At 44.4% G+C, this 14505-nt stretch overlaps 1 protein-coding gene across 1 annotated transcript; it reads right to left on the bottom strand.

The window, feature by feature from the left end:
* Nucleotides 1-2395: 2395 nt before the first annotated feature.
* On the bottom strand, nt 2396-13435 carry LOC120031474 (transmembrane protein 200A-like). Its single transcript, XM_038977252.1, has 3 exons — nt 10327-13435; nt 3271-3411; nt 2396-3085 (listed from the first exon to the last, which is right to left on the bottom strand). Exon 1 carries the CDS (start codon nt 13405-13407, stop codon nt 12721-12723), a length of 687 nt encoding a protein of 228 aa, XP_038833180.1. The 5' UTR covers nt 13408-13435; the 3' UTR covers nt 2396-3085; nt 3271-3411; nt 10327-12720.
* Between the last annotated feature and the right edge of the window lie 1070 nt (nt 13436-14505).

Genomic DNA, 14505 nt, shown 5'->3' on the forward strand with positions numbered 1-14505 from the left:
ACCATTCCATAATAAAAAAGTCAGGACTCTGACTGGGCCACTCCAGAAGGCGTATTTTCTGTTGTTGATTTACTTCTGTGTTTTGGGTCGTTGTCCTGTTGCATCACCCAACTTCTGTTGAGCTTCAATTGGCGGACTGATAGCCTTACATTCTCCTGCAAAATGTCTTGGGAATTCATTTTTCCGTCGATGATAGCAAGCTGTCCAGGACCTGAGGCAGCAAAGCAGCTCCAAACCATGATGCTCCCTTAACCATACTTTACAGTTGAGGTTTTGATGTTGGCGTGCTGTGCCTTTTTTTCTCCACATAGTGTTGTGTGTTCCTTCCAAACAACTCAACTTTAGTTTCATCTGTCCACAGAATATTTTGCCAGTAGAGCTGTGTAACATCCAGTTTGCAAACTTCAGACGTGCAGAAATTGGGTTTTTTGGACAGCAGTGGCTTCTTCCGTGGTGTCCTCCCATGAACACCATTCTTGTTTAGTGTTTTACGTATCAGAGACTCGTCAACAGAGATGTTAGCATGTTCCATAGATTTCTATATGTCTTTAGCTGACATTCTAGGGTTCTTCTTAACCTCATTAAGCATTCTGCGCTGTGCTCTTGCAGTTATCTTTGCAGGACGGCCACTCCTAGGGAGAGTAGCAACAGTGCCGAACTTTCTCCATTTATAGACAGTTTGTCTTACTGTGGACTGATGAACATCAAGGCTTTTAGAGATTATTTTGTAACTCTTTCCAGCTTTATGCAAGTCAACAATTCTTAATCTTAGGTCTTCTGAGATCGCTTTTGTTCGAGGCATGGTTCACATCAGGCAATGCTTCTTGTGAATAGCAAACTCAAATTTTGTGAGTGTTTTTTATAGGGCAAGGCAGCTCTAACCAACATCTCCAATCTCGTCTCATTGATTGGACTCCAGGTTAGCTGACTCCTGACTACAATTAGCTTTTGGAGAAGTCATTAGCCTAGGGTTTCACATACTTTTTCCAACCTACACGTTGAATGTTTAAATTATGTATTCAGTATAGACAAGAAAAATACAATAATTTGTATGTTAGTTTAAGCACACTATGTTTGCTTATTGTTGTGATGAAGATCAGATCAAATTTGATGACCAATTTATGCAGAAATCCAGGTAATTCCAAAGGGTTCACATATTTTTTCTTGCCACTGTAGTTTTGCAGAAGGTGGAGTATGAATGAGAAAAGAGTTCATGGATTTCAGATAATGTGGTCATTGAATGCATTTTGTGTGAAAGCAATGAAAAATGATTTACAATTTGGTCTACATACACTTCTGTTTCTCTGACTGTGTGAAGAGTTTTGACAATGTGACAGTAGTACTGGTATACAGTAGTGTTGCTGTTAGACAGACAACAGTAGTACTGGTATACAGTAGTGTTGATGTTAGACAGACAACAGTAGTACTGGTATACAGTAGTGTTGCTGTTAGACAGACAACAGTAGTACTGGTATACAGTAGTGTTGCTGTTAGACAGACAACAGTAGTACTGGTATACAGTAGTGTTGCTGTTAGACAGACAACAGTAGTACTGGTATACAGTAGTGTTGCTGTTAGATAGACAACAGTAGTACTGGTATACAGTAGTGTTGCTGTTAGACAGACAACAGTAGTACTGGTATACAGTAGTGTTGCTGTTAGACAGACAACAGTAGTACTGGTATACAGTAGTGTTGCTGTTAGCCAGACAACAGTAGTACTGGTATACAGTAGTGTTGCTGTTAGACAGACAACAGCAACACTACTGTATACCAGTACTACTGTTGTCTGTCTAACAGCAACACTACTGTATACCAGTACTACTGTTGTCTGTCTAACAGCAACACTACTGTATACCAGTACTACTGTTGTCTGTCTAACAGCAACACTACTGTATACCAGTACTACTGTTGTCTGGCTAACAGCAACACTACTGTATACCAGTACTACTGTTGTCTGTCTAACAGCAACACTACTGTATACCAGTACTACTGTTGTCTATCTAACAGCAACACTACTGTATACTACTGTTGTCTGTCTAATAGCAACACTACTGTATACCAGTACTACTGTTGTCTGTCTAACAGCAACACTACTGTATACCAGTACTACTGTTGTCTATCTAACAGCAACACTACTGTATACTACTGTTGTCTGTCTAATAGCAACACTACTGTATACCAGTACTACTGTTGTCTGTCTAACAGCAACACTACTGTATACCAGTATGACGTCAGCTTCACTGACTATAGGAGGAAGTTGCCCCAAGATGCTGATGGTTTTAGAGAGGTTAAGATGATCCTAGATCTGTGCCTATGGGTCTGAGAGATTGATGCATACTACTTTAGAATTTACCATAACATTAAAGTCAATGGAAGATATTGTAGTATTCTCTTTGGAAATATTTCGGTTTGGAGGAGAACATAAAAGTAATTTTGACGTGTTTAAAATATCCCAACCAAGATTGAGGACAATGTCAATTCGTATTACGTTATTCACAGTTACAATTCAGAATGTTCAATAAATATGATAGAAAATCAAATCCAGTCTCCTTTTCTAGTTTATGCCAACAACAGAATGAGAAAATTACTATTCTATTACTAGAAAATTACTATTCAAAATTGAATTCCATAAAACCATCTAAACAATTTTGCCCAAGCCCAGAGACAGCTTCTAAGGGTTGAACATGAGACTTTTGCCTTAATCTGGCACATCCACATTTTAATTACTGTCCATATTCCTTGACAAATAAACACAGAATATTAACAGAATTAAGAAAATGTAATAAATGTGTGCTGCTGGGGACTTTATGATGCATGGTGGTTATTGTAGTCTGTTGAAGGTGAGGCTCATGGTTATTGTAGTCACTGCCAGGGAGAGGAGAGGTGGATGATGGTTATTGTAGGCAGTGACAGGGATAGGAGTGTGTTGAGGGGTAGTGTGTGTCCGGTGTTGCAGAAGTGTGTGTCGCAGCAGTGCCTGGTCATCATGTAGATGGTTGTGTTGGAGAAGATCTCCACATTGGTCACCAGCTCACACTCCTTCGCCTTGACACAGCCCAGCAACTTAACGTCCAACACATCACCTACAGAAACACACACACAGTTAACACACATAGACACTGTCAACACACTAATATGCTCTGCTTCACATTTCTCTGCCAGAAATCCACAAAACCCAGCACCGTAATGTCCCACACACAGCCCCCACACACACACAGAAAACACTCACACACAGCACCCGCCGGCCATGTCTATCCATGTGACCCACCTGCCTTCCCTCGGCCAGTGTAGCACTTCTCCCCGGTGTTGCAGTTGGTTTTGGTGGTGTAGCAGGCATCCCAGAAGCCCAGGTCACAGCGGAAACACTGCAGAGGCCCCTCCTCCCGTTGCTCCTCCTGATCATCCTCATCTGGGACCACAGGGTAATATCATATACAGTACACTCTCACACAGGGACATAATCAATACAAGTCATGAGTGTTTTATTGATAGATTTGATCATTTAAAGTCGAAGGCTGCTCCTGACAGAGACAACATTACATACATAAAAAAAAGATTGAAGGTTTATTTCTATTGTGATCCTCTTTGGCAAATAATATGAAAGGTGGGCAATATCGCATTGTACACACTACACTCAATGCAGTTTTAAAAACATTAACAATTACAAATATTTACAACATAATCAACAGTACAGAGGTACCCAAGGCTCCCGAGTGGCGCAGCGGTCTAAGGCACTGCATCTCAGTGCTCAAGGTGTCACTACAGACCCTGGTTTGATTCTAGGCTGTATCACAACCGTCTGTGATTGGGAGGCCCATAGGGCGGTGCACAATTGGCCCAGTGTCATCCGGGTTATGGTTTTTGCAGGATAGGACGTCATTGTAAATAAGAATTTGTTTTTAACTGACTCGCCTATTTAAAATTAAAATAAACCCTTACACAAGTCACTTCTTGAAAAGAAAAATACCCCTAATCAATCAACCATTATTTTTATGTGATGCTTTAAAGCTGTTCTCTGATGACAAAGATTTAATTCACAGTGGTAATTTGTTCCATAGTACTGCAAGACAAGAGTAGAATAGAGGAATACTTTATTCCCGATGAAGCTCTTGAATCTACAGGGAATAAAGTTGGTAGAGCTCCCTCTGGTGGAATACTGCTGGGTGTCACCAATGTGATAAAATAATTACATAGGTATTGTAAATTTGGGAAATAGTTATGTAAAATGTTGTGGGTAACCCCCAACTTGGGTGACTCTGGTTTCACTTGAGCAACTCTTGAGCCATTTCAGTTTATCAAAGAGACAGGGTTGAACATGAGTACCGAATGGGAGCTTGAGAACAATCTTGACTATCTTATTCTCAGTGGTGTAACATACTTACGTAAAAATACTTTAAAGTTTTTGGGGGTATCTGTACTTTACTATTTATGACACATTTTACTTCACTACATTCCTAAAGAAAATGTGGTACTTTTTACTCCATACATTTTCCCTGACACCCAAAAGTAGGACAGGAAAATGGTCTAATTCACAAACTTATCAAGGGAACATCCCTGGTCATCCCTACTGCCTCTGATCTGCTAGACTCACTAAACACATGTTTCGTTTGTAACTGATGTCTGAGTGTTGGAGTGTGCCCCTGGCTATCCGTAAATTTCAAAAATAAGAAAAGTCTGCCGCCTTGTTGGCTTAATATAAGGAATTTGAAATTATTCATAATTTTTAATCAGGTAGTATTTTACTGGGTGATTTTCACTTATACTTGAGTCATGTTATATTAAGGTATCTTTACTTTTACTCAAGTATGACAATTGGGTACTTTTTCCACCACTGCTTATTCTGAGTTTTCTGAAGCTTATTCTTGAGGCACACATATAATCAATTATCTAATCAAAATGACACTGCACAAGGGGCCCTGCCAGTGTCTGCAGTATTTTCCTATCATGAAAACATTATTTCCTAGCCAGAAACTTTACTTTTTGGTTAACCTTGGGGAGAGATTTTAAGGCCATACTCTCACCTGATGGGTCACTATCTTACTCACATCCAAGGTAGCTCACTGCATCTTTGGCGGTAACCACTGTCTATAGTAGACTACAGAAGACTGTGTCTATAGTAGACCACAGAAGACTGTGTCTATAGTAGACTACAGAAGACTGTGTCTATAGTAGACCACAGAAGACTGTGTCTATAGTAGACTACAGAAGACTGTGTCTGTAGTAGACTACAGAAGACTGTGTCTATAGTAGACTACAGAAGACTGTGTCTGTAGTAGACTACAGAAGACTGTGTCTGTAGTAGACTACAGAAGACTGTGTCTGTAGTAGACTACAGAAGACTGTGTCTGTAGTAGACCACAGAAGACTGTGTCTATAGTAGACCACAGAAGACTGTGTCTATAGTAGACCACAGAAGACTGTGTCTATAGTAGACCACAGAAGACTGTGTCTATAGTAGACCACAGAAGACTGTGTCTATAGTAGACCACAGAAGACTGTGTCTATAGTAGACCACAGAAGACTGTGTCTATAGTAGACCACAGAAGACTGTGTCTATAGTAGACCACAGAAGACTGTGTCTATAGTAGACCACAGAAGACTGTGTCTATAGTAGACCACAGAAGACTGTGTCTATAGTAGACCACAGAAGACTGTGTCTATAGTAGACCACAGAAGACTGTGTCTATAGTAGACTACAGAAGACTGTGTCTATAGTAGACTACAGAAGACTGTGTCTATAGTAGACTACAGAAGACTGTGTCTATAGTAGACCACAGAAGACTGTGTCTATAGTAGACCACAGAAGACTGTGTCTATAGTAGACCACAGAAGACTGTGTCTATAGTAGACCACAGAAGACTGTGTCTATAGTAGACCACAGAAGACTGTGTCTATAGTAGACCACAGAAGACTGTGTCTATAGTAGACCACAGAAGACTGTGTCTATAGTAGACCACAGAAGACTGTGTCTATAGTAGACTACAGAAGACTGTGTCTATAGTAGACCACAGAAGACTGTGTCTATAGTAGACCACAGAAGACTGTGTCTATAGTAGACTACAGAAGACTGTGTCTATAGTAGACCACAGAAGACTGTGTCTATAGTAGACTACAGAAGACTGTGTCTATAGTAGACTACAGAAGAATGTGTTTAGTGCACCAAGATGTTACAGTAAGATGGGAAACTAAAGTAGTTTAGTCAGGTAATTTTCTTAGGTAGCTGTATCTTGTGTTCATCTGCCAGCAGCATACCACAATGCATCCCTCTACTGAAAAGCATTAATGGTGGATGAGGTAAGTTTGTAAAGCACTTTGAGCACCTACAGTAGGTGGAAATTAGGTTTAGATTTACCACCTAAACCTATGTACAAATTAGGGTTAGACTTACTGCTTATAGCTAGTCCAGCTATACTGTTGCTCCATTACCACCTGTCATGGCCATCCACCTCTGGTGGGAGCAGCTCCTAGTACTAATCCAAACCCTGAGTTTAAGTGATGTTGCTAATCTCTGGACATCAGCCCCTCTCATCCTGTTAGCTTGTTAGCCCCTGCCAGCTCAGGTGAACACTAATTGGCTAGAGGGTTGGGGTTGCACAAATTCACCAACTAGAACTAGGAAGTATTTCATCCAGTGTTTGCTATATCACTGGGTTGGAACAAAGACCTGCATGCACACACCAGGACTACAGTGGACCTAACGATTACTATATGGATTACAATAGCTACCTAAAACTAATTCCAGTAATCATCCCAAACCAGAGGAGGCTGGTGGGAGGAGCTATAGGAGGATAGGCTCATTGATGTCTGGAATGGAATCAATGGATTGGTCATCAAACATCAAACATATGAAAACCATGTTTGACTCTGTTCCATTCATTCCATTCCTCCTATAGCTCATCCCACCAGCCTCCTCTGTCCCAGACAGAGTCACCCAACTCAACCTCAACTTAACTCTCTTCCAGTAATTATCTTCTCTTCCAGTAATCATCCCAAACATAGTCACCCAACCCAACCTTTTTTCAGGAAAAAAAGCACAACTACCTTCAGGAGAGCGACTGCAGGACTGGTGGAGGTGTTTAAAGACATGAAAGGTCCATCCTCTTCCATCAGAACAATCCCAGTATTTGTATAAAACTGATACTGACGTATTTGTATGATATCATAATATAATTATTTTTGTAGTGAATATGTTCATGGAGGCTCTGTGTAGCTACAATGTCATGTTTATGTTCTTATTGACGTGTTATGTATGCTTTATGAACACACATTTAAATATATATACACTGCTCAAAAAAATAAAGGGAACACTTAAACAACACAATGTAACTCCAAGTCAATCACACTTCTATGAAATCAAACTGTCCACTTAGGAAGCAACACTGATTGACAATAAATTTCACATGCTGTTGTGCAAATGGAATAGACAAAAGGTGGAAATTATAGGCAATTAGCAAGACACCCCCAAAAAAGGAGTGATTCTGCAGGTGGTGACCACAGACCACTTCTCAGTTCCTATGCTTCCTGGCTGATGTTTTGGTCACTTTTGAATGCTGGCGGTGCTCTCACTCTAGTGGTAGCATGAGACGGAGTCTACAACCCACACAAGTGGCTCAGGTAGTGCAGTTCATCCAGGATGCCACATCAATGCGAGCTGTGGCAAAAAAGGTTTGCTGTGTCTGTCAGCGTAGTGTCCAGAGCATGGAGGCGCTACCAGGAGACAGGCCAGTACATCAGGAGACGTGGAGGAGGCCGTAGGAGGGCAACAACCCAGCAGCAGGACCGCTACCTCCGCCTTTGTGCAAGGAGGTGCACTGCCAGAGCCCTGCAGAATGACCTCCAGCAGGCCACAAATGTGCATGTGTCAGCATATGGTCTCACAAGGGGTCTGAGGATCTCATCTCGGTACCTAATGGCAGTCAGGCTACCTCTGGCGAGCACATGGAGGGCTGTGCGGCCCCACAAAGAAATGCCACCCCACACCATGACTGACCCACCGCCAAACCGGTCATGCTGGAGGATGTTGCAGGCAGCAGAACGTTCTCCACGGCGTCTCCAGACTCTGTCACGTCTGTCACATGTGCTCATGTGCTCAGTGTGAACCTGCTTTCATCTGTGAAGAGCACAGGGCGCCAGTGGCGAATTTGCCAATCTTGGTGTTCTCTGGCAAATGCCAAACGTCCTGCACGGTGCTGGGCTGTACGCACAACCCCCACCTGTGGATGTCGGGCCCTCATACCACCCTCATGGAGTCTGTTTCTGACTGTTTGAGCAGACACATGCACATTTGTGGCCTGCTGGAGGTCATTTTGCAGGGCTCTGGCAGTGCTCCTCCTTGCACAAAGGCGGATGTAGCGGTCCTGCTGCTGGGTTGTTGCCCTCCTACGGCCTCCTCCACGTCTCCTGATGTACTGGCCTGTCTCCTGGTAGCGCCTCCATGCTCTGGACACTACGCTGACAGACACAGCAAACCTTCTTGCCACAGCTCGCATTGATGTGCCATCCTGGATGAGCTGCACTACCTGAGCCACTTGTGTGGGTTGTAGACTCCGTCTCATGCTACCACTAGGGTGAAAGCACCGCCAGCATTCAAAAGTGACCAAAACATCAGCCAGGAAGCATAGGAACTGAGAAGTGGTCTGTGGTCACCACCTGCAGAACCACTCCTTTATTGGGGGTGTCTTGCTAATTGCCTATAATTTCCACCTTTTGTCTATTCCATTTGCACAACAGCATGTGAAATTTATTGTCAATCAGTGTTGCTTCCTAAGTGGACAGTTTGATTTCACAGAAGTGTGATTGACTTGGAGTTACATTGTGTTGTTTAAGTGTTCCCTTTATTTTTTTGAGCAGTGTATATATCTTAAATGTGCTGTAGCAGTTTGGAGTTTTTTATTTTATGTATTTATCCTTTATTTAACTAGGCAAATCAGTTAAGAACAAATTATTTTTTACAATGACCCGGGTCAGGAAAGATATACAATATAATTCTATGATTATAACATTGCAATTTTATGTCCCCCACATTCTGTGTGAAAAACTTCACATCCCATACCTAAAGTATAGCCTACCTAAATACTATGACCCAGATCAGAGAAAGACCAATTCAGCTCGATTTACCTGCAGAAGCTGTTAACATCGCCAGGGCAAAAACACAGAGCATCAATCCCCTCATTTCAGAAATAAATCCTTCAAACTATCCAGAGAAGGGCCAGTTGAGACCACAAAAAGTCCCTGAGGAAGTCAATGAGCTCCATTGTGACAGTAGGAGCAGGCACCCCTGTAGCTAGAATTGGATTAAGACGCATTATACCTGTCTATTCTCACAGACCAATCACTGTTGTTGTCAGAGGCAGCACTGCGCAGTGGGCCAGCCATCCGGAGCAGAGAGGTAAAGACAGAGGCTCTCTATAAGCTGTCTATATATATATGGCTCTGATCCGGAGCATGTTATTGCAGTAATGGAAAAAGTACCCAATTGTCATACTTGAGTAAAAGTAAAGATACCTTAATACAAAATGACGTGAGTAAAAGTCACCCAGTAAAATACTACTTGAGTATCAAAAGTAAATGTATTTGCTCAAATATACTTAAGTATCAAAAGTAAAAGTAGAAATAATTTCATATTCCTTATATTAAGCAAACCAGACAGCACAATTTTCTTGTTTTTTAATAGTCAGGTCACACTGGTAAATAGTAAAGTAAAGTACAGATACCCCCAAAAACTACTTCATTAGTACTTTAAAGTATTTTTACTTAAGTACTTTACACAACTGTGTTATTGTAAAGCTAAGACATTTAGTTAACCAATCGGCTCAGACAAAGATCTGTCTGTGACTAGTCTGGGCTATATTTTGACTAGTTACTATTCACTAGCTCATGAAAATATCTGCACTTCCCCCCATATTAAACTAACACCGTAGCATCATCAGAGAGAATGTTTTTTGAGAAACAGCTGTTGGATTCTTAGAAATGCTCCTTATTTGGGATCTAAATACTTATTTGATTTAACCTTTATTTTGACAGGGAGTCATGCTGAGACCAAGGTTTATTTTACAGATGAGCCCTGTAATTACAAAAATACACTACGAAAAGCAAAAAATATGGATTTAAAGTTACAAAGGAAAGAACAGATGGAGAGGATTAGGTTATCTCGCAGGGCCACTGGAAAAAGCCTGTTACACTTCATTATTTCATGAACACGTTTAAACACCTCAAAGGGAATAATGAGATGTCATAAATCAACAATGAGGGTTAGATGTCCATTAGTCATCTGTACTTGACTGAATGGTCTACCACATGAAGGGGGGCGCTATTGAAATCCTACTTTATGTGAAGGTGTTGATGCTGTGGGTCCCAGGTGTCGCAGGTGTTGTTGCTGTGAGTCCCAGGTGTCCCAGGTGTTGTTGCTCTGAGTCCCAGGTGTTGTTGCTGTGGGTCCCAGGTGTCCCAGGTGTTGTTGCTGTGGGTCCCAGGTGTCCCAGGTGTTGTTGCTGTGGGTCCCAGGTGTCCCAGGTGTTGTTGCTGTGGGTCCCAGGTGTCCCAGGTGTTGTTGTTGTGAGTCCCAGGTGTTGTTGCTGTGGGTCCCAGGTGTCCCAGGTGTTGTTGCTGTGAGTCCCAGGTGTTGTTGCTGTGGGTCACAGATGTCCCAGGTGTTGTTGCTGTGGGTCACAGATGTCCCAGGTGTTGTTGCGGTGCCAGGTTGAAACACTAACTTGAGATCCTGACTATCTACTGATCAATGGGATATTTGCACAAAGTTGTGATTTGCATGTTAGGATTGATGTTAGGATTCAGCCCTCTGTCTCTGGTCCTGTAACCCCAGTAGGGTCTCCCTCCTCGGTAAAACACACGTGTCTGACTCAGCGAGGAGTTAAGCAGCTTAGAGACAGTGCTCCCAGTCCCACCAGGGGGGGGGGGCTACAGTACTGATCCTGCATAAACTCTAATAAAATGTATGACTGACATTAGAGGGAGACTAAAACAACTGTCCTGTTTGTGGGATTGCGTAACACAGAGACAGACTGAGACAGTTTAACAAACCTAGGCAACAGCAAGAGCAGAAATACAATGCACAGGTTATCTCCGTGTGGGACAGAGAGGGTGTGTGCGTGTGCGCCCGTTTGTGTGTGTGTGTGTGTGTGTGTTATGGGAGGCCATAGGTGGAGCATTGTGAGAGTATGTGTTAGGGTCAGGCAGGGATTACATGTGAATTTAATCTGATGTTCAGGATTACAGTCCAGCAAACTTTGACTGACCACATAATTCAGCTGCTGCATAAACTCACAAAAACACACACTTCCCAGTATTAGCATAGTCAGAAGCGAGAAACCAAGTACTGGTTTATCCCTGGTAGTGTCACTGGTGGTGAACCGGGGTTAATGGGTTCAAAAGCACTACGAGGTGTGTGAGGTTCAGCATGTGTGAAAGCATGCATGCGGTTGTGTGTGTGTGTGTGTTGTGCTTGTGTTGTGTAGATGTGTCTGGCCGTGCAGGGCAAGGCAGTCTTGGCGTTCCTCACTAATCTCAATGGCATTATCCCAGCATGTGTCTGAACAACAGAGGAAATACTCTGCAGTCCTGAAATACCAATAGAAAACCCTTGGTCGGTTCCACAGTGTAATTGGAGGCTGGAGGAGAACACTCAGGACAATTAAAATCCCCCCTTCATCTCTCTCTCTCCTCCCCCCTTTTACTGCATCTGTGGGCTCTATTCAATTAAACCCAGTCTAACATCCTAATGGTTTTGTGTACCTTAAAGACCAAAGGTTTGCTGCATACATGCTGCAAAGATATACTTCATATATGCACTGCAAACAGACTACCCACTGGGCACATTTGGTTGAGTTGTCAGCTAACGTGAATTCAACGTGAAATCAACCAAACAAATTCACAATGACATTGGATTTAGGTTCAAAGTTGGGTGTGAAAAGGACGCAATTGCCTTACGTTGATGACTTTTTGCAAATGTTTTGTTGAAATGAAGTGGAACAACGTGGATTCTACCAGTTATTGGCCGGTGGGTAGTAACATCTAACTCAAGTAAAGAGTAAGCATGTGGACAGCCAACAGCCAACTATGAGAAGGCATTAACTTTCTTTTCATTGCTATGATTTCTGTCCATCTCTTGAGCCAAGTTTGGGTGTGTGTAAACAGAACCCCTATAGGAGAACAGCCATGACAAACAGAGTCACTAATATCAGATCAAACTGAGTTACAGTTAAAACGACATCATGAATCAAAGTTCTCCAAAGCAGCCTGTTCCACAGCGGAATGTCTGGCCGTATTTACTGTGTGTACGCGCATCATTCAGGATGGCACCACAGTTACTGTCTGCAGTGGAATCCTCCCTCAAGCCCAAATACAGTCAAACACCCCTGAGAGAGACTTTACTACACAACAACAAGCTGACGTCACCTAGCCCTGTCTCCCCCTGGCTCTGCCCATCCTAGATAGGTAGAGAGAGATGCCCAACACACTCCACTGCATCTACAGCCTATAGAAACCACAGAAAGAGATGGAGAAATATGTGGTGCATTTCTTTAGAAAGCATGTACAGATGTGAGAAGAGTAGAATCTCAGAGTTGGTGAATAGAGTGGATAGGGGAGCCTGTCTGAACGTTATAGTTGATCTCACTGGAGTTACAGGAGTCAGAGTACACAGAGGAGGGAGCTGGGGAGGGACAGGAGGAGGGGGGGTCCTGGTGGTGCAGGACTCTGGTTAGCAGGGTTGAGCCCCCTTTACCCCCCACCTCTCTGATTCTCTCTTCACGCCCCTGTCCCCCCCAGGCAGCAGTGAGCTCAGCGCTCCCACAGAGAGAACGTTCAACTCTGACCCCTCCTGTCTAGGCACTCTGGGAGGCAGGGGGGGCAGGCACTCCTCAGGGAGAGGGGAGTGTCTGTCTGAGGGCTCTCTCTGGTTCCCCTGTTCCACATCCTCATAATCACGGTTCTCCCAGCGCCGTTCCCTTGTTTTCTTCTGTTTGCGTTTCCCCTGCTCCTCAGGGTTCTCAAGGTTCTCACGCTCTCGGTTCTCGCGGTCCCGGTTCTCGTACAGCAGGGTTCCAGCACAGATGAAGATGAACAGGCCGATGCCCATCACGACAGGGCCGAGCAGTTTCATTCGCTCGCTGTGGGAGCTGCCTCGCCCACCCACAGGGTTAGGAGTGGAGTTAGCGTACCCGGCCACGGCCACAAACATTCCCACCATCACCACGACAACGCCCGCTAGTAGCCATGCCCCAGGAGGGGAGCGGAGGCGGAGTCTGACTTCGAGCTCATCCTTCTGTTGCTGTGAGAAGCAGAGTGGGCAGGGCCATGTGGTTTGTGGGCAGGTTGTTTTAGGTGAGTGGGAGGAGTCTTGGGTGCAGACGGCGTTGACCGCTCCAGTGGACCCCGCTGCTGTCATCCTCTACCACAGACTGGATAGACAGAGGACAAGTACAGGAGAGAGAGAGGACGAGGACAGGAGAGAGAGAGAGGATGAGGACAGGAGAGAAAGCGAGGACAAAGACAGGAGAATGATGGAGGACGAGGACAGGAGAGAGTGAGAAGACGAGGACAGGAGAGAGTGAGTTGACGAGGACAGGAGAGAGAGGGAGTGAGGACGAGGACAGGAGAGAGAGAGGACAGGAGAGAGAGGGAGGACGAGGACAGGAGAGAGAGGGAGGATGAGGACAGGAGAGAGGATGAGGACAGGAGAAAGAGGGAGGATGAGGACGAGGACAGGAGAGAAGACGAGGACAGGAGAGAGAGGGAGGATGAGGACAGGAGAAAGTGAACAGAAGAGAGGACGAGGACAGGAGAGAGGACAGGAGAGAGAGAGAAAGAGAGAGGACAGGAGAGAGAGGGAGAGAGGACGAGGACAGGAGAGAGAGGGAGGACGAGGACAGGAGAGAGAGGGAGGACAGGAGAAAGAGGGAGGATGAGGACAGGAGAGAAGACGAGGACAGGAGAAAGAAGACAGAAGAGAGAGAGAGAGGACAGGAGAGAGAGAGAGAGAGAGAGGGGACAGGAGAGAGAGAAAGAGGACAGGAGAGAGAGAAAGAGGACGAGAACAGGAGAGAGAGGGGGCGAGGATGAGGACAGGAGAGCGAGAGGATGAGGACAGGAGAGAGAGGGAGGACGAGGACAGGTGAAAGAGGGAGGATGAGGACAGGAGAAAGAGAGAGAGAGAGAGAGAGAGGAAGAGGACAGGAGAGAGAGAGAGGAAGAGGACAGGAGAGAGAGAGAGGAAGAGGAGAGAGGAAGAGGACAGGAGAGAGAGAGAGGAAGAGGGCAGGAGAGAGGATGAGGACAGGAGCGAGAGGGGACGAGGACAGGAGAGAGAGAGAGGAAGAGGGCAGGAGAGAGTGGACGAGGACAGGAGAGAGAGAGGACAGGAGAGAGGGAGAGAGAGAGAGGAAGAGGACAGGAGAGAGAGAGGGAGGAAGAGGGCAGGAGAGAGAGAGAGAGAGGAAGAGGGCAGGAGAGAGAGAGAGAGAGAGGAAGAGGGCAGGAGAGAGTG

This window comes from Salvelinus namaycush, chromosome 37, assembly GCF_016432855.1.
Source record: "Salvelinus namaycush isolate Seneca chromosome 37, SaNama_1.0, whole genome shotgun sequence".
Lineage (NCBI taxonomy): Eukaryota > Metazoa > Chordata > Actinopteri > Salmoniformes > Salmonidae > Salvelinus > Salvelinus namaycush.

Bases quoted from the DNA above. Each gene is read 5' to 3' on its own strand.
- LOC120031474 (XM_038977252.1), bottom strand. From the start codon at position 13,407: ATGACAGCAGCGGGGTCCACTGGAGCGGTCAACGCCGTCTGCACCCAA.